The sequence below is a fragment of the Plectropomus leopardus genome, chromosome 23 (assembly GCF_026936395.1).
Source record: "Plectropomus leopardus strain MGB_pleo_1.0 chromosome 23, ASM2693639v1, whole genome shotgun sequence".
Lineage (NCBI taxonomy): Eukaryota > Metazoa > Chordata > Actinopteri > Perciformes > Serranidae > Plectropomus > Plectropomus leopardus.
In genome coordinates, this window is record NC_142198.1 from 22,914,524 (window position 1) to 22,934,483 (window position 19,960).

Consider the following 19,960-nt stretch of genomic DNA (forward strand, 5'->3'; position numbering starts at 1 on the left):
GAAACAAAAAATTAAACTAAACTGGACAAGACAGGACAAACAAAAAAACAAAACAAAAAACATACAAAAAAGGAAAAAAAAGGATGGTATGGATGATGGATTCTCCAAATCCTGAAAAAAAATCTGTAGAAGTCATAATTTAAAAAATGTGTAAAACTCAGAATAAACATAAGGATTAATGCAACAATAAAGCAAGCAGATTATTACTTAAAAAAAAACATCACAACAAATAAAAAGAAAACTTATTTTTATTGCAAAATAGATTTGTTTTAGTGCAACAAATTTTTTAAACTTTTTTGTTTAAACTGGCTCTGCGAATGTTAGCCAGATCTAAAGGACACTGATGTGAACTTAATGTCATTTGAGTCTTCGTGAACTCTGACTGAACCGATGATCAGTGCTTTTGTTTTCCTCTCTTCTCACTCAATCTCTTCTCTCTCTCTCTCTTTTTCTTCTCAATTTGTATCTTCATTTGCTCAACCTGATTTTCTGATTTCGTCTTCAGCTCTGTCATTATTGTAATTATGTCCTCTGCTCTCTCTAGTTGTTGTGCAATTTTCTGTAAAGATTTCTGACATTCTGTTTTCTCGTTGTTCAGTTGTTGTTTCATGATTAATAGCTCGTTCTTTTTGGCATCTTTCTTCACATTAAACTCATGGTCTATTTTTTCAAGTTTCTTCTCGTTCTTCTTCCTCTCTTCTTCCACCTTCGTCAGCTCTGACCTGTGTTTTGCTCTCGTGGTATCCAGTTCTGTTTTCTGCTCCATCAGTACTGAAATCACATGTTCGATCTTTGTCTTCTCCTCCTGTTTCTCCTGTAACTTCTGCTCATCCGAATCCCTCCTGTTCGTACGTCCTTCAACAAGCTGCTCGCCTTCTCCGCTTTCTCCTGCTCCGTCTTCACTTTTGTTTTCATGCTGCATCTTTTTGTCTGTGCAAACAGTGAAACATTCAGACCTGCTGTCATGATGTCTTTTAAACAGAAAAGTGACTTTAGTGAAATATAGAAGCACAATAAAGACGTTGTGAAAGTATGAGAGTAAATTCTGATGTAAAAGCTGGTGTTCATCAAAAGCTGGCTCTATTTACAAAACCCTTCAGTACTTCATTAAAAGTCTGCTGTGATTAATGGAACAATGTGCATAAAAGAGTCTACAACTGACAAAATACTGTTTTTATAATGTAAAAACTACAGAACTGTCCTACTTGACTTTTGACACATTTTGTGTCACTTTAAGAGACAAATTTACATGATCGGGACAAGACTCAAAATAACTGCAAAGAAACACAAAATAACCAAAAAAAAAGCAAAATAAGAAAGACCAAAAAAAAAAAAAGACAAACAGACACAGAATAAATATATAACAACAACATATAAAAGTATCTCAGAAACACACACAAAAAATGCATTTTTACTCCAAAAAGATGCTAAACAACAACACAAGAAAGGCTGAACATATCTTTAATAATCTGATAATCTGCTTGTGTTGTTGTTCGTGCAGTGATCTCAGTGTCATCCACAGGAATTCTGGGAAAACCTCTGCCACAGCAGTCCATAACATGTCAATAGATAAATAGATAAATCGGTAAATCTAATTTAAAACTTACCGCCTCGGTTTCGTGTTTGTCTTCCATAAACAAAGAGAGCAGCACAAACGCAGGAAAGCAGGAAGCAAACAGACACGATCACAGCGATGCGGACGGCAGAACAAGACGGCACCGCGAAAACGTCCTCTGAAACGACAAAACACACTTTACATACAAGAAAATACAAAAAGAACGAAACAAACAAACAAAAACATATGTTCATTTTACAGATTTCATTTTATTCTCTTCTGGACCATAATTTTGAATAAAAAGTGCTATAATTATAAGTAGTAGTTTGTAAATTGCTTTTTTTCTTTTTTCTTTGATTAAACTAATCCGTCTTTAATTATAAACACAATTGCTTGACAGTTTTTCCTATTTTTGGAATCAAATCAGGTTCCTCAGGTTTCAAAGGGTTAAACCGTTTTTGAAAGGCATCTGAATGCAGCAAATGAAAACTGATGTTGATGAAGGTTTAAAAGGTTTAAAACCTTAAAAAAAATAAGTAAGAAAATGTCTTTTTCACCTGAAATCTGGACGTGTGCCTCTCTGGTCTGGTTGATGTGGCTCTGTTGGACTCTGCAGGTGAAGCTGTTGCTGTGTCTCTTGTCCACAGTCACTCTGCTGCTGACAGTATAGAGGTCATCAGGACCTCTGACTGTCTCTGTAGGTCCAGCAGAGAGGACGTGTCCCTCACCGTCCAGCCACAACACCTCAGGCTCTGGATACCAGCCTGCAGACTCACACTGCAGAACCAGTCGGCCGCTGACTTTATCGATCTCTGCGATGATGACAACGGGAGAGGAAACAGCTCCTGACGACAGAAGAGAGGACAAAACACTCACAGCTGTAATTAACCCTCTGAAACATCAGCAAATCGGCTTCCCTTCTTTCAAAACCATGGGAGGAAGGCAAGGAGCACATGAGCAAAAACTGACCCAAAAAATAGCAAGAAATCAATTTATTACAAGAAAATTTACTGAAAATAAATGAACATTTACTAAAATAATATATAAATTACAAAGAACAAAACTAATTAATTAGATATAAGAAAAAATAATATCTACTGGAAAATTAAAATAATTTAAATCATTTTAAATACAGTCCTCTTGACATTCTTCCCTTATTGTGTATTATATCATTTTTATACCATTATTTCACATGACCATTATTCTTCATCTTATTCTGCTATTCTACTTTCTAATTATACACACACACACACACACACACACACATATATACACTTTTTTGCACTTTTTAATATACTTTTTTTTGCACTTTTTCAGGTCATTTTTTCCCCTTTGATTTTGTTTGGGTTTTTACTTTTCTTTCTTTTTGTGCTCCATTTTTTAGGCAATTTTCTTGTAACTCTTTAACAATTTCTTGCTATAATTTTATTTATAATTTCTTACATTTATTTTTAATTTTCTAAAATTTCACAGGAACTCAAACCACTTTGTTCAGGGTCCAAAGGTTTGAATACAAGCGAAAGGCATCTGGATGCAGCACAAAAACACATGTTTTTTAAAAGTGATGTTGATCCAGGTTTCAAAGGGTTAAAGAGTGAAGTTGTGAAATAAAGGTGATGTGGACTCACCGACAGCCAGCTGGACCGCAGATGTCCCCACTGCTGGAATGTGACACCGGTAGTTTCCATCATCAGAGACTTTGACATTGGACAGTTCGAGTGAAACGTCTCCGTGCTTCAGTCTGGAGGAGGACAGAGACGTCCTGCCCACGTACGCCGGGTTCTGGCTGACCAGCAGCTCCACGCCGTCACGCCTCACATGGACAAACCGCGGGTTCAGGTCCAGTCTGGACCACTCCAGCGTCTTCGTAGAGACATCAGTAGCCGGCTCCAGGTGACATGGTAACATGACGTCATCTCCAAGAGTCGCATATACGGGATTAGAGGGGCCGACCATCTGAAACTGACCTGGAGAAGAAACAGGCGTTTTTTTAATTTCGCTTATTTTCCTTCATGTGGCTTCAGCGGCGGTGTATTAGGGCCACTTAAGATTTAAAATAAATAAATGAATAAAAAAACAGAGGGCGATTTTCTGAGAAAATAACTTTATCCAAGAGTTCATAAAGTCCTAAATTTGTGACTAAAAAAAAAAACACGCACAAATTTCTATGAAAAAAATTCTGTGAGATTATAAAGGTTCTGATAACCCTAACCCTAACCCTAACCCTAACCCTGTGAGAAAAAAAAAACTCATTTCTGACAAAAAAAAAGTGACAAATTTCTAAGAAAAAAATGTACAAATTTCTGCAAAAATTATTTTGGGAAATCACAGTTTCATTATGTATGAAGGTATGGCTGCTCAGGGCCTCCATACTTTCACTGAACTTTAATTATGACATTTAATCTTTGAACAGAAGCTGATGTGTTTGTGTAACTTACCTCCACAACAGCGTGTCAGGAGAAGGAAAACAGCTCCGTGATGGAAAACTAAAGTACTGAAGGCAACAAGATGACATGTAGAGAGCCTTCGTTTCCACTGCTGACTCATCCTCAGCTCTGAAATAAACACGTAAAAAACACCTCTGAGATGGATGGTTTTATTTTATTTTATTTCATTTACCTTCATAGAGGTCTTTTCCCCCAACACACTGTCATAATTGATTCTGACCTCACAAACGTCCTCCGTTCTCTTTATCTTTATGCCGAAGATTGTACAAATAAATCTCAGCTGAGTCTTTACGTTTCCGACTCTTTTCAACAAAAACGGACATCAGAGCGTCGAGTTAGAAGCAGACACTGAGTGAAGTCCACCGATATCAGCAGTTCAAAGATGCATTTTTGTTTAAAACGTTACATACCTGTGAATCGGCTCAGCTGCACGGCTAAAGTCCCGAGGCCTTAATGACGCGGACTTTGAACTGTGATTCTTCTGTGTGTGTAAGTTTGGGCATGTTTTCCGTCTTGGAGCTGCATCCTGTTACAGTAGCCTGTTTAAAAATGTGCATGTCTTTTTTTTCTGCATTTATATATACATATATATATATATATATGTATATTATATATATGTAATTTTATTTTATTTTATTTCATTTTGTTTTTATATTTTTTTTACTCAAGTCTCAAAGAGTTAATCGTAGCATTATTTGCATTTATAATTATAATAGAAATTATTTTTTAGATTTTTTAATTACTTTTGTGTCATTTTCCTTTTTTTCTATTTTTTTTAGTATAGTTAGGGGGTTTTTGTAATTTTTGCATCATTTCTCAAGTTGTTTTAAAGACATCAAGCCAGTTTACTCGGGTATCAAAGGGTTAACCATTGTCACTGGACTTTGGCATTGTTTCTTCGTATAAAGAAAAAAAAAACACTTCAGCGGCCCTTAAATCAACAAGGAAGTAAAATCAAGCAGCCAGTTTTTAAATGACTGATGTTTTTCAGCAGAGGGCAGCAGAGCGCCGGTCACGTGATGAGTGTCACATTTCACCTGCACACCTGTCCCCAAACACCAACCTGCTCACCTGTACCTGTTTCACTCAGCAGCCTCCGCCTCGTCTTCTCGTCTCATCCTGCAGTCCGACCTCCGTTTGGATAAGTTTACCTGTTTTATTTCGTATTTATTTGTCTGCTTTTGAGCACAGTGATCATGAACTCTTTGAGTCCGGCTTTTTATTCTCAGATTTTTCATTTCTAGGATTTAAGGATGTTTTTGGGATTGTGAGAGATTTCTAGGATTTTAAGAAGTTTCTAGGATTTCGGGATATTTTTAGGATTTAAGGATTTTTATTTAGGACCGTAAGATTTCCAAGATTTTAGGGCATTTCTAGGATTCCAGGGTGATTTTAGGACTTTTTTTATTTTGGGATGTTTCTGGAATTTTAGTATATTTCCAATATTTTAGGACATTTCTGTGATTAAAGGATGTTTTTAGAATTGAGATTTCTGGGATTTCTTTAGATGTTTTTTTAGGACTGTAAGATTTCTAGGATTTTAGGATGTTTCTTGGATTTTGGGATGTTTATGGAATTTTAGGATATTTCCATTATTTTAGGACATTTCTAGGATTTTCAGACTTTTCATGTATTTTAGAACATTTCCACGAATTAAGCATCTTTTCTAGCAATTCTCACTGATTGACTGATGTGTGTTAAATATGTTTTATGTGACGTGTGTGCTCAATATTGTGTTTTGTGTAACTGAGATCATGTGCAGTGTTACATCTGATGTTGCTTTTGTTTAGATGATTGTGTTTTTCTTTTTCAGGTTTCAGGACATTTCAAGAATTTGTTGACATTTCAAGAACTTTTGGGGTTTCCAGGATTTTAGGACATCGGCGTCTCTGCTGTGTCTTCTGTCGGGGGGAATCCTCCACTGGCTTTTTTTTAATAAATAGGCTCTGTTTTGATGCTGCTTTATGCACTCTGACACCTTATGGATAATTAGGCCGTAGGTTGAGTATTCCTACTTTAGAAATCACATAACAAGTTGAGTCTCGACGATGAACTAACCTGCTGGCTGAAGTCTGAACTAGTTTTTGAGGTAAATCAGTTGACCTGCCAATGAAAATAAGCTACGTGGTTTACCCGAACATTTTAATGTGTTAGTTTGTTAAACATTTTTGTAACTTTCTGCTTTGGAAACCTGTGATTTTTCTGGTGCTGCTTGAAGTCTCAGCCAATAAATCAGCTCAGCTCTGCATCACAGACAAACTCTGAAGTTTCAGTCAGCAGAAATAAGCAGCACAGGAAGAGGACGCTCTCACCTACACAACATTTATGTGTCTCTTGCTGTGATGATCCGTCAGTCAGCAGCGAGACAACATGGACGTCACAGTCCTCTGCTCCACACTGTGTGAGTACTCAATCTGTTTGTCTCTAAATATTAATATTTTAATTATAATAAATATTCAAATAAAAGCCTCTATTTTCTTCTCCAGTAATAAATGCATTGATATTTCTGGTAGCAGAGGATCAGTTTTCCTGTGCTGAGAGAGCTGGTGAGTATTAATTTATATTTATATTAAACTTTTGATCATAAAATCTTAAAGTCTTCATGCAGACCTTTTAACCGTAATTTAAAGTGGACTAAAACTATATACTGAACTCATCTGAATTCATCTGGACTCTCAAATGTACCTCCACTTCAGAATGGTCTTTTTTAATTTCATGCTATACTTTCCAAAATTAAAGTCTTCTTGAGGTCTGTTCACAATAAAAGTTGCTCATTTTATTGAGAAGAGTGATACTAAATTAAATATGAAGATAATAACTAATCATTTTCTGTTTCATTCTCAGATGCAACTTCTCTTCGTATTCTTCCAAACAAGCTCCAGTTCTTCGAATATGACTCGATTTCTTGTGACTGTGAGGGATTTGATAACTTCACCGAGTGGAGAGTGATGAGGACGATGAAGGGGGTCAAAACGACGTGTGCTGCTCACTGGGAGACATCATGGGGACCGTGTTTGATTCAACACGCCTATCCATTAGACAGCGGAGAATACTGGTGTGAAACTAAAGAAGGAGAGAAAAGCAACTCCGTCTTCATCAGTGTCACCGGTATGTGTTCTTTTATTTATCTATTTATCAAAAATTGAGAATGAATCAAAATGTTTGACTCTTAAAGGTGCTGTAAACATAAACTTGCAAATTCTTGCTAAATAAATCTCCAAGGTTCATAAAGAAAATTGGAAAATGTAATGTTTAAGTAGTAGATTTAGTGGTTATTATTTCAGAATTGTTTCTCAAAAACTGACGTTTTGACAACATTTTGAATTCTGCGCTCATGTAAACTGTTGCAGTCTATTGGAAGATGGCCTCTAACTTATGGAGCAAATGAATCTTTGTAAAAACAAATGATTTCTTCGCTGTCTAAATTAAGCGCGTACATTTTTAGAATTTAGTCTTGATAAATTCTAGTCTTTGACTGCCTGCCTTTCCATGCACAGACAGCTGATATCCTGCCCCCTGCTGGTCGACTCAGTCAGAGTGTGCAGCTTTAATTGTTTGTCCTATTCCACCTAAATTATTGCATATAATAATTGTTCAAACTTTTGTTTTTCAGCTGGATCGGTGATCCTGGAGAGTCCTGCTCTGCCTGTGACGGAGGGAGACGCTGTGACTCTGCGCTGTAAGAACAGGATGACCTCCTCTGACTGTATCGCAGATTTTTATAAAAATGGCAGCAGAACAGGGACCGGCTATAAAGGAAACATCACCATCCACAATGTTTCCAAGTCTGATGAAGGATTGTACAAGTGTATCATCGCTGATGAAGAATCAGCAGAAAGCTGGTTGGCTGTCAGAGGTGAGACGCAACAAACAATCTGATTCATGCACAACTTTTAAAATGCCATTTTGAGTACTTTTGACAAAATGATTTAATAAAGCTCATCATTTAACAGTTTCTCCATCACTTTATGAAGAAACGCATCCTTCTTACAGTCGTTCCTCCGGTCTCCTTCTGCTGATCGTCAATCTGTCCTCGTGTCTGGCGACTCTGCTGCTGCTGGGATTTTGTCTTTGTGCCGAACACAGAGGTACTGTGGAAAGAAACAAAAAGAAAAACATTGAGCAAACGAAAAATACAAAGTGTTTGCTTTGCAGTTTATGACTAACGTCTTCTTGTTTGTACTCCAGTGAACCACAGTCCAAGACCACAGTCAGCTGAAACACAAACAGGTAAAGAGAGCAGAGCGTGTATGTGCTGGTACATTTTTGTCATTTTGGCGGGCACACTTACGACGTCATCATTTCGTACGGAGCGTGGACAGTGCTATACAAGATTTGTATTTTCTTATTTATTTTTTATTCAATGTCGCTTCCTCGTCTGTATTGATTTGGATGGCTGGCGAACAACACCATATTTTGTTGCCAAAATGCATGCATATGTTTTTGAAACCACAGGCTGTAGAGGGGTCTGTATGAATCACTTGGATAAATATCTTACTGACTTATTCCTGCTAAGATGAACATTAACAGCTTATTTTTTTTTTTTGTTTTTTTCAGCGTCTGAACCAACCAGTGAAGGTCAACCACAGACAACCACATGCTCTTCAAACACACCAGACAGCTTTTGTACAGGTACTTTACACAGATAAACACTGAGAAAAGGGAAACGTTTAAAGCTCGGGCTAAAGTTAGTCTATGTTTAAAAAGCCCAGACCGAGTTTATAAAGCCACAGACGTATTTTCATACATGAAACGTGAGAAACCACAGAGAGAAAAAACAGGGCCCTCAGCTCTGCAGCAGCCTGTCACATGTCATCAAGAATACATCAAAAACTTTATTTATTTCACCAGACAGCCTCAGGTGCTCTGTGGTGGAAAAACCACTCAATTTACGCCTCTACGTTTCAGTCTCGGGGTAACTCAGGTCGACTTTTATGTCTCAAAGTGGAGTTTCCCGCCTCAGTTCATATTTAAGAAAGGCCAATCCACTGCATATCCTCCTCCATGTTATAAAATGATAAATAAAGTAATTTTCCCGCCAACAAGCTAAAACATTTCAACTGTTTCTAAAACAAAAGCCGGAGCATCCATCTTCACAGCGACGCCCGTCAGCGACGCTCCCTCAGCAGGCGGCGACCAAACTGAAACGGCTGAATACACCTTCTACTACACGATCGATTAGGTAAGAATCAGCAGGTGCCCATCTCCTGTTAACCCTTTGATACCGGAGTAAATTTTTCTGTTAAAAAACATGGGAGGAGGGCAACAAGCAACTTAACAAAAAGTGCACCAAAAAGTAGCAAGAAATTGGTAAAAAATTGCAAGAAGGTTCTGGGAGAAAAAAGAAAGAAAAAATATAGAATATATATTTGACAGAATAATAAAGATAATTTTCTAGACATTTTTGTTAAATATAATAATCCCCATTATTATTATTATTATTATTATTATTATTTTTATTATTATTATTTTTATTATTATTATTTTTATTTTTATTTTTATTATTATTATTTTTTTTATTATTATTTTTTTTTTTTTTACAATTTTTGGAGCATTTCTTGCCAAGTTGCTCATTGTGTTTTTTCCCGTGTATTTTGGGAAAACTGATGTCACTCCAGGTCTTAAAGGGTTAATTTATTAGCCTGTGCAGGATGCCTCTTGTGGTCGCTGGTCTAGTTCAAATTCTCATATTATAACAAAACAAGTGCCGGAATAAGTGCTGATATTGTACATTTCTGCAAATCGCAGATATCTTATGTTTGTATTTTTATTATTTTGTATGTAGAGAATTTGTTGAAACTTGTTTCAATTGTATTTTGTGCGAAGGCTGTGGTAAGGTCTTGGTGCAAAAAGCACTTAGTTATGCTAAAAAAATCCAACATATTTTGGCTTGTCGAGACAAACACAGCTGAAAAAGTCCCAATGTGTGATTAAAAAACATTAGCATGTTGATATAACACATAAAACATACAGATGTGTATATATATCATGTATATCATGTATCCATGTCAGAAATGTACAATCATAACGCTTTCTTCTGGTGACTGAACTTCATTAAATAAATTAAAATAATATAATATGATATAAATTCTTAAAACAAGCAGAGAAGCCTAAATTAAGATTTAATGTTAAAATGAAAAAAAAATAAAATGAAATGAAATGAACATTTTTTTATATAATCTTCATAATATTTGATGTTCCAGGTCACTGACAGCACTCGTCTGACTGAAGGAGAAACTCTGAAGTCCAAGAAACCAAGAAAAGAAAATGTCATTGACGTTTTTGATTTCAAAAATTAAAAATTGGATTCCATTAGTTGGAGTGTTATGTGTCATAATAAAGAATAAAACAGCGATAACAGTGTATATAATGATTCATTTTGAAATGAGTGCAGCGGTTCAAAGCTTTTCTAAAAACAGACGGGCGTGGTTGTGCGTCGTGTCGCGGTGTCAGGGTAAAACCACATCGTCCCGTCTGCTCTGTCTGTTCACACGTCTGAAGACGCTGTTTAAAAGAACAGAGCTGCTGCAGATTTTAAACACTCGCTGTGGTTCAACTATCGACATGCTGATCTGACGTCAGAGCGACTGAAATAACTTCACATGAAGGCGTCGACCTTTAATATAACTACACTACACAAGACCTGACCTGAATAATGGCACGTAACAAAAAGTCAGACTTCATTTGACCTTTTGTGTCAAAATTAAAATCACCATATATTATTTTTTTACTTTCCAAACTGGTAAACATGTTGGTATCTCTGTACTGTATCTGTTTCCGGGGTAACCGGGAGATTTGGTCTTCATACAAAATGACAGATGGTCAAATTTAAAGCAACAGAGGCTGAAATGACCTGATTTTAGGATGTTTCTAGGATTATAGGACATTTCTAGGACTGTAGGACTATTTTTTACTATTACTATTTTACTATTTTTTAGATATTTGTGAAATTTTCAAGCATTTTTGCACGTTTCTGGGATTCAAGTATGTTGCCAGGATTTTAGGACTTTTCTAGGTTTCTCTGACTTTAGGATGTTTTTAGGACTTTAAGATTCTAAAATTTCAGAGCAATTCTAGAATTTTAGGACTTTTCTCCGAATTTGGGATGTTTCTAGGAATGTAAGACTGAAACAGTACAAAATAATCCAAATAGTAACAAAAGCTCTCAGTTAATGCTTTGAGATAAAGAAAATAAATAGAATTAATAAATAATTTTGTTATTATAATAAATATGAATTATGAAATACTCTATTGTCTAAATTGTCTAATAATCAACTCTAATTGTAAATGCAAGGCAAATTAAAGAACAACACAACAACAATAAATAAAAAAATGAAAAAATAATAAAATGTTTTACCATCTAGTAAACAGGTAAAAAAACACATAACATCACAGCACTGATTGCCATGCGCCAAAGTGACGGGCCGCCAAGCTTCAGCAGTTTTGCGTCGACATCATCTCTTGGCCGCACAGGAAGAGGAAGTTCTCACCTTCGTTAAACTTCGCCTGTATTTCAGCCTGAAGCTCAGACGGTCGGCAGGAAGACACCATGGAGGTCACAGCTCTCTGCGTCCGACTGTGTGAGTACTGACTCTGTTCGTTCATTACAAATATAAACACCAGTGTCTTATACTTTAATCTCTGCAGGGAGGAACGTGCTGACGCTCCTGGTCGCACAAATTTCCCTCAGTTATCCTCAACAAAGTGGTAAGTAGCAGTCAAGTCTGTTTTCTCTACTGATACAAAAGTTACATTTGTATTTGTTAGTGTATAGTGTAATATATATATATTATGAGTGTATATATATTTTAAAATCTCTCAACATGTCCTTTCTGTCCTCATGTCTCTGTTTTAGCTCTGATCGTTCCAACCAAACTGCAGATCTTTGAATACAGGGACGTGTCTTTTAACTGTGAGGGTTTTAACTCCTCGAGCGGGCTGACCGTCATGAGGAGGTTAAAGGGGAAAGTCGGAGAGTGTGTCAGCACCTGGGTGACGACGCCGGCGTCCTTTTGTGCCATCAAACCCGCTTACCTGACAGACAGCGGGGAATACTGGTGTGAGACTGGAGACAAGAGAAGCAACGCTGTCAACATCACTGTCACTGGTAATGGATGGATTACTAAAAAATCATGAATACAAATTAAATTAAATCATAAAAAATCAATGATTATGTACTACATCTTAAAATAAGTGCTTCATTTTGGGGTTTTTTTTAAGTGTGCTTCAGATTTTGGATAATGCTTCTTTTTTTGTTAAATAAAAAGTTATCAGCAATAATTTCTGGAATAAATAATTTGTAGTAAAATGGCTAAAATGTACATAAAAATTTAAACATTTTCCTTAAACGCTTTGAAATTCAGGTCACTTCTCTCTCTTTCACACGTCTTTAAACCACTGAATGCTCGGCAAATTGGTTTGACTGAAACAGACAATGAGCTATTACAATAATAAAACCTGCAGATAAAAGTCGATGTCATTACTTCTTCGCTCGAACCAAATTCAAAATGTGTGTTTACTTATTAATGCGTTACTTTTTAAATCTTTGTTATGCATTTTCTAATGACCTAATATGATTGATTTAATAATAATATCAATAATAATATTAATAATAACTTTCTTTTAGGTGGTTCAGTGATCCTGGAGAGTCCTGTCCTCCCTGTGATGGAGGGCGGCGCTGTGACTTTGCGCTGTAGAAGCAAAACGACCTCTTTTGCCCTCATAGCTGATTTCTATAAAGACGACCTGCTGGTTGGCACCAGCGTCACAGCAGAGATGATCATCCACAGCGTTTCCAAATCTAATGAAGGACTTTACAAGTGCAGCATTTCTGAGTTTGGAGAGTCACCGCAGAGCTGGCTGGCTGTCAGAGATGAGACAGTTCAGAAGGGTGAGGGTTTTAAACGAGGTTTGTTTGTTGAGACTATATTAAGAGCAGAATTTGAAAAGTCCCAGCAAAATTATAGCACCTTAAATCTGTATGAATGCTCACACTGAAAGGTCTCCAGAAGTTATCTATGTGAAATTCCTTATTGTATTTGTCTTTAAAATTATGGGTTTATAAAATTTGCTAAATTGTGAAACTTTGTGTGAATTCAGCTTAAACTGACGACTGATTGTTTAATTGAATATGATGCACTGAAAAGTGCAGAAATAAACACTGAAAACAGAAGTGTTTTTTAAATTAACAATGTAAAATCTAAACAAATCTAAATATTTTTTGAGTCTCCTCCAAAATGTGAATATTCACACACATTAAATTGCAGTAATTAAAAAAATGGTTTCCCAATAACCCTCATTATTTTTAATAATCATTTTTTAGACAGAAATTATGTTAATTGCTTAAATAATCAGTTGTGTTTAAGATAGTCAAGTCGAAATCAGATGATCTCTTTTAAAATTAACTCAAATCCATTAAGATGTATGATTTGATTTACATATGTGATCTGTTTAAAAAAAGAGACAAGTTTCATCTGCATAAAAACACAAACATTTTCCTCTAAACTAGAAATGACAGCGGCTCTAAAGTTGATCCTTGTGGTACACCACATTTGTGCTGGAAAAAGGTGACAAACGGGCCAAATGTCAAATACTTAAGAAACATAAAGCAACAGCCAAAGTAAAATGTTATTTATTGTTTTCATTTGCTTTCTTTTTAAAATGTTTAAGAGCAAAATGAAATCTGCTCACTTTTATTAAATGTATTTAAATTATATATTGACGCTTTCTTAAGTGAAGGGATATTTTCACCATATTATGACCGTCACGTCTCATGCAGATACTTGTGTTTTTTCTGTCTTTGCAGCAGTTCAGAGAGAAACTCATCCCTCCTCAGATCACTCCTGTCACATTTATCTCATTTTAAGGACCATTTTCACCATTTTGATGGTGGCTCTGCTGCTTCTGCTGGTTGGACTGCTTCACTGTGGAAACTCAGAATTACACAAAAAATAACTGACGCACACTCACATGAAAAAGCAACTGCCAAAGCAGACAAGACAAACGAGTCAATGACAGAGAATACGGAGGACACAGCTGAATAACAGCTACTTTGGTCAATAAGATAAATGAGCAATATAAATCCACATGATTAGCAACATTTTGCATCCCTAAAATAGTTAATTTGATCCTGTAGCAATACAATTAAGCACTCTTATTCTGGTGGGGTTTTTTTGTTGTTTGTTTTTGTATTTAATCAGAAATATTTAGCCCTCCATCCTGATTGAGGAGATTTTAAGAAGCAGTCGTCGCTGTGGTATTTATTAATATTTCACTCACCTCCGTCTGCTTTTCACTCAGCTTTTATCTTTGTTGTTTCACCAAAATCTGAGTCTGTTTCATCAACTTCTGTCCTGGCTGTTGCAGAGTTTTATTGGTACCAAGATCAGTACAACTTTGAGCACCATAAACAAACGTAGCAGCCGTCGTTATAACCAGTAAGAGTCTCACAGCTGATTCACACGCAGAAAAAGTGAAAAACCACAAAGGCGTGCTGTATACTTTGCTCTGTGTTTTGTTTTAGACATTATAGATGCTGGTAATAATTTAAGCTTCGTAGACACAAACCACACACAGACAAAACTAGACAAAAAGTTGTTACTTTATTATATTTAGTTTTTTAGTAACTATAAAACACAATTTCTGCACAATAAAATGCTGTATTTCTCAATTATGAAAGACAATAAAAAAGTTATATTTGCACTTTTGATTCGTCATTGGCTTGAGGATGTTGGGAAAGTCTTCATTAAATTTAAAAATGGCTTGATGTCTTTTAAACATGGAACTTTTAGAATAAAACACTAAAATTGAGCCATTAATTAAAAAATGGAAATGTATGTATGAAAATAGAAATGTCACAGACGTCACGTGGTTTGAACACGTAGATTTTTTAAATGATCAGGCCTCTGGATAATGTCTCTGTCTTTCCGTCTTCTCTCTCTGAGGTCTCTAACCGAAGTTTCCTCTGGATTTCTTCTCTCTGCCTCTCTGTCTCTTTTAGGTGCTGAGTTAATTTCTCCTGGTCTCTCTCTAGTTTCCCCTTTTTTTCTGTCATTTGAATAATCATCTTTTCCGTTGTTTCCAGTAGATTATCAGTGCTCTTTAACAGAGCATCATGTTCGGCCTGTCGCTTACACAGATCCTGTTTGATCTTTTCACGCTTTTGCATTTTGGTTTCTTTGCCAAGTTTTGGTATCTCCCGCAGCTTCTTCTCGTTCTCTTTTATCTGTATTTTGTCCTCCTGCTGTAGTGAGATAAGTTTCTCTCTCTGGTCCTTCAGCTCCGTCTTCTGGGTTTTCAGTGTTTTAATTACTTGTTCCACATGTTTCAGTTCCTCCTTAGTCTTCTTGAACTCCTCCTCAACTTTTGCCTTTGCATTTTCCAAATATGTAATTTTCTCACTTTCTGTCATGAACTTCTCTCTGTCTGCTTCTCCTCCCATCATAAGCTGAAGCTCTATGCCTTTGTCTGTGGTTTCTGTGTGAATAGGAGAGAAATATATTATTTTGTTTCTGAGAAGCACAGCAGGAATCTGATATCATTGGAAAATTAAAAAATGCAATTGCTTGGTGTGGTAGAATAATGAAGTCATAAAAAACTGACTTCAATTTTTTTGAAAAATATAAATGTAAAAGACAACACTTATATGTAATAATTGGGGTTTACTTTATTTTATTTTATATATTTATTTATTGAGGATATTAATTTTTGTGGCAAAGGGGCAATGTAAAGGTATGAGCAAACTTACACCCAACACGTGACCTTAGCTGAGGCTAAGATCACGTTACCCACTACAGATGTAATTAATGTGAGAATAATATGAAAAAGATGCAAGTAATTTGTAGTTTGTTTAAAGAAGAAAAAGGAAGTTTAACTTACCTTTTTTGTTTTTTCCCCATTTACACACAATAAAGACAACTGCAACAATAGAAATGATGCAAACAACCAGGCAGATACTGATGCGAGCAGCAAAACTGGACTGAACCATGAAGAAATCCACTGAAATTACAAAACATATACCAGATGTAGTCATAAAATTAGACTTAAACTGTCTGTGACTAACAGAGAGAAAACATCAGTAACTTCTACGTCATGTTTTCTACCTGGGACCAGGATTTGTGTCTCTCTGGTCTGGTTGATGTGGTTCTGTTGGACTCTGCAGGTGAAGCTGTTGCTGTGTCTCTTGTCCACAGTCACTCTGCTGCTGACAGTATAGAGGTCATCAGGACCTCTGACTGTCTCTGTAGGTCCAGCAGAGAGGACGTGTCCCTCACCGTCCAGCCACAACACCTCAGGCTCTGGATACCAGCCTTTAGATTTACAATCCAACGACAATCCATCGTCAAGTTTGGAAATCTCTACCTCTGGTTTGGAGATGGAACCTAAAAGAAAGTAAAAAAAAATAACATTAAAATAAAGAAAAGAGGTTGACATTGGACACGACATACAGTCTATACACCTTTTAGCTGAACAACACATGTAAATGAAAATATTTGTTTCAAATACCCCTGTGGTGAGTACAATTACCCAACTAACTGGTCCACATGCCCTTCTGGTCTCGTTAGTTGGCCTAATTGCTGCTCTGGTCACCAAAATTGTGATTTTTTTCACCTCAACAACCCCTGTGGTCAACACAAGTAGCTCTCAGGTTGTTAAAAATGTGGACTTCAAAGGTAACTTGTTGTCAGTTGAGTACATTTTTGGTACTTGCCAAAATACTCTGGTCAGCTACATGTTTCTTGTTGCCTATGTACAGAACCCTTAAATCTACCACGTATAATGTTATCAGGCCCTCCAAACCCTCCTTACATTATCGATCCATTTCTGCCGATAAACTATCAGTTATAACTACACGAGGCATTTATACCTTTCATGGATGAGTTTTTCAGGTGCACAGTGGATTAGTGTGAACTTACCAACAGTAAGCACGATCGCAGATTCTGTACCAGATTTAGGAACGAGGCATCTGTAGGTCCCGGCGTCAGAGAGTCTTACTTTGGAGAGTTTTAGTGAAATGTCTCCAAACTTAAGTTTGTTGGTGGACAGCGATGTTCTCCCCGTGTAGAGGGGATTTTGCTCCTGCTGAAACTCAACACCGTCTCGCCTAAAATAAACAAATCTGGGGTCCAGGTCGGATCTGGTCCATTCTACGGTCAGGTGTGTGGCATCCGTCGCAGTTTCCAGGTGACATGGCAGAACGGCGTCATCACCAATCATTGCCACTATAGGCAGAGACGTTCCAGTCACCTGAGACTGACCTACGAGGAGAGAAAATGCCTGTTTTTCTAACTCCTCCTTATAATCCTTGACACCAATGTGTTAAAGTGAGGCTATAACTGACTTTAACATCAGCCTCTTTGGTCAGCACACTGGACAACACATTCAATTTTCCATTATTTCTCAAGACTCTAATATTCCTCTGCTACTATTTTACTCTTTTCTGCTGCCCTGAAACGTCACACAGACATCACAACTTGGCAACTATATCATTAAAATCTCCCGATTTCCCTCTTTTAATTACAACTTTGGAGGAGCACATGAAGACAGCAGTATGTACAAATATATGCATTATACTACAGGTTTGCTTACTATAAATGCAAGCGCAGAAAAGGTGAGAATTCAATAATAGACAATTTTGCACAGTTGAATTATTATTGAACCATACTGTAGAGAGCTTTAAGTCAGTTTCAATTATTGTACAGTTTTGCTGTTGAGACAAATTTGCACAGTTGAAAATTAACTCAGAGTGTCTGCAGACGTAAATGACTTAAAGCTCTGTGGTGCATTTTATGTTTTGTATCATTTATGTTTGTCGCTGTCTGACTTCATGTGACCATTTTGTCAGTGTACAACTTTTAATGTTATTAAATCCAAACTGATCACGATTTAGCATCGTTTTGTGAGTAATTTACCTCCACCAGAGTGTGTTAGAAGAAGAAAGACCAACGCCATGAAGCCCTCGAGCTGAGATTTCAAGAGTTTGTCCATCATGTGAGTCATTTTGGGAGTTCTGAAAATGGAAATAAGTCAACTCTAAATGAGCCAAAAAATGTTTAACTCGTACACAGTGAGATTAAAAGTTTCATTCGTAGTTTCCATGTAAATATCCTACCTTTGCATGTGTCGCTTCACTTTACAGCAAAGCAGGTCAAAGTCCACAATCAAACAACCTGAAATGTAACCATGAGAGCCTTGGCCCCTCCCCCCTGGGTAAATAGATAACACGTTTTATGACTTTACTGTTTCTTTCTGTTAAACTCAAAGATTTTTGTGGCTTCAGAGTAAGACGGTATGCTCAATGCTCTACACATGCCTTCTTATGAGTTTTTCAGTCAAAAATACAAAATACATTCTGTGACTGTGATTGGCTCGTGTACTGATTCCTTTTTAGCAAGTTGATGCTGTTTGGCGTTTAACTCCTATCTCCAAAATCGCCATTTTTCAGGAGTAAGAAATTAAAATTGTATTGAAGGCAGCATTATGAAAGTTTATATCATGTCTCTGAATATGGTGAGATACGTGCATGAGTCATTATATTGTCAATACTTTGTTTTAATGAAGCTCTAATGAACATACAAGGATTTTTTTTTTTTAAAATATACTTGTCTAAAATCTCACATTATAGAGATTAAGTCCAAAAACAAAAGGCTATAAAAGTATTCAGTGAAATTGGGCCAATCAAAGCAGCGTCTTATCATCAGTGACTTATTCTGACTGGTATCAAAGGTCAATGCTGCTTCAATATACTGAGCATAAATGTGTGTGTGTGTGTGTGTGTGTGTGTGTGTGTGTGTGTGTGTGTGTGTGTGTGTGTGTGTGTGTGTGTGTGTGTGTGTGTGTGACTTGCATTGTACTTTCGTTTTCTCTCGCTCTGTTTATTTATGACCTGTTCTAACAGATAAAGCTGAACTCTGGACCTGCTTAATGTCCAGTTGGCTGTTGTGTAAATTACAACAGTAACTCGGGTGGAAGAAGGAAGTTGTGTCAGTAGAAAAAGTGAACAATAGATTTCTTTGTCAAATAAACTCGGTGTGATGTGCGGCTGATTTCCTGCAGGGGGCAGAGTGAGTCAAAAAGAGCTGAGGTGGGATTGTACAGAGAGACGAGATGAGGAGAAAAACATAGAAGGACACAGACAGAATCGGCGGTGTCGATATTCAGTGCCGGCAGATAGTTGGACAGCAGGTGCGTCCACATGCAACAGAGTGTTTGCTTCCGGTGTGGATTTGAGTTTTTTTTTTTTACTACACTTTACCATGTGCCTCTTTTGCCCAAATGTAACCATGGTGACGACCGTGCAGCTTCATCCCACCATGTGCATTTGTTGAGTGTGATGCAGAAGGTCACTGCAGGTCATAGGAAGGTCATAGCAGCACCGTGTGACAGAAATTGCAAGGAATTAGTATATATATAAATATATGTATATATATATATATATATTTTTTTTTTTTTTTTTAAAGCTTTGGGGGAAAAAATATTATTATATGCACTTATATTTATAATATTATTTTTTCCAAGTCTTTTTAATTCTTTTAATTTATTTTTTTCCAGTACTTTTGATAATAGCTTGCTCATTTTTGGATCATTTCTTCAGTCTTTGTTTTTTACCTTCTCATTACATTTAAAAGCAAAGCCAATTTGATCTGATATGTCGCACCTGTCAGGTGGTTGGATTATCTTGGAAAAATAGATGTGCTCACTAATCCCAATTTTAACACATTTGCAACCAAAATTTAAGAGAAATATATCTATTGAGCGCATGAAAAAGTCTTTAACTTAAGACTGTTAAAAAAGAGCAAAAACAAAAGTGCTGCATTTAAATTTAAAAAAATAAATTAAATTCCCTGTTCGTTCTGTTACCTTCCTCTTCTGTGCTCCAAAGTCAGGTTCTTTAGCACCATCTGTTAAGACTGTACTTTTTCCTTTATTCTTTTTTTAAGCTCACAGCCGCTCTGTCTGT

At 36.5% G+C, this 19,960-nt stretch overlaps 3 protein-coding genes across 7 annotated transcripts; 1 reads left to right on the top strand and 2 right to left on the bottom strand.

The window, feature by feature from the left end:
* Nucleotides 1-230: 230 nt before the first annotated feature.
* Nucleotides 231-4,466, bottom strand: LOC121937985 (butyrophilin subfamily 3 member A2-like). Of its 2 annotated transcripts, none has more exons than XM_088073444.1 (6): nt 4,413-4,466; nt 3,994-4,110; nt 3,184-3,522; nt 2,113-2,400; nt 1,608-1,733; nt 231-930 (listed from the first exon to the last, which is right to left on the bottom strand). In XM_088073444.1, the coding sequence occupies exons 2-6, from the start codon at nt 4,100-4,102 to the stop codon at nt 395-397; spliced, it is 1,398 nt and encodes a 465-aa protein (XP_087929570.1). In that variant the 5' UTR covers nt 4,103-4,110; nt 4,413-4,466; the 3' UTR covers nt 231-394. The 2 variants fall into 2 exon arrangements, with proteins under 2 accessions (XP_087929570.1, XP_087929571.1); XM_088073445.1 differs by lacking the exon at nt 4,413-4,466 and adding an exon at nt 4,223-4,370.
* A 1,621-nt stretch (nt 4,467-6,087) lies between these two features.
* Nucleotides 6,088-12,025, top strand: LOC121938869 (low affinity immunoglobulin gamma Fc region receptor III-B-like). Of its 4 annotated transcripts, XM_088073448.1 has the most exons (11): nt 6,088-6,403; nt 6,489-6,548; nt 6,847-7,110; nt 7,616-7,858; nt 7,956-8,090; nt 8,191-8,468; nt 8,560-8,634; nt 9,081-9,184; nt 11,520-11,582; nt 11,650-11,709; nt 11,858-12,025. In XM_088073448.1, the coding sequence occupies exons 1-11, from the start codon at nt 6,373-6,375 to the stop codon at nt 11,889-11,891; spliced, it is 1,347 nt and encodes a 448-aa protein (XP_087929574.1). In that variant the 5' UTR covers nt 6,088-6,372; the 3' UTR covers nt 11,892-12,025. The 4 variants fall into 4 exon arrangements, 2 of the variants coding, with proteins under 2 accessions (XP_087929574.1, XP_087929575.1); XR_015775667.1 differs by lacking the exons at nt 8,191-8,468; nt 11,520-11,582 and having other exon boundaries at nt 11,858-11,905; XR_015775666.1 differs by lacking the exons at nt 8,191-8,468; nt 11,858-12,025.
* A 2,559-nt stretch (nt 12,026-14,584) lies between these two features.
* LOC121966588 (CD276 antigen homolog) lies at nt 14,585-18,153 on the bottom strand. Its single transcript, XM_088073441.1, has 6 exons — nt 18,113-18,153; nt 17,913-18,010; nt 16,917-17,258; nt 16,104-16,382; nt 15,880-15,999; nt 14,585-15,477 (listed from the first exon to the last, which is right to left on the bottom strand). Exons 1-6 carry the CDS (start codon nt 18,118-18,120, stop codon nt 14,891-14,893), a joined length of 1,434 nt encoding a protein of 477 aa, XP_087929567.1. The 5' UTR covers nt 18,121-18,153; the 3' UTR covers nt 14,585-14,890.
* Between the last annotated feature and the right edge of the window lie 1,807 nt (nt 18,154-19,960).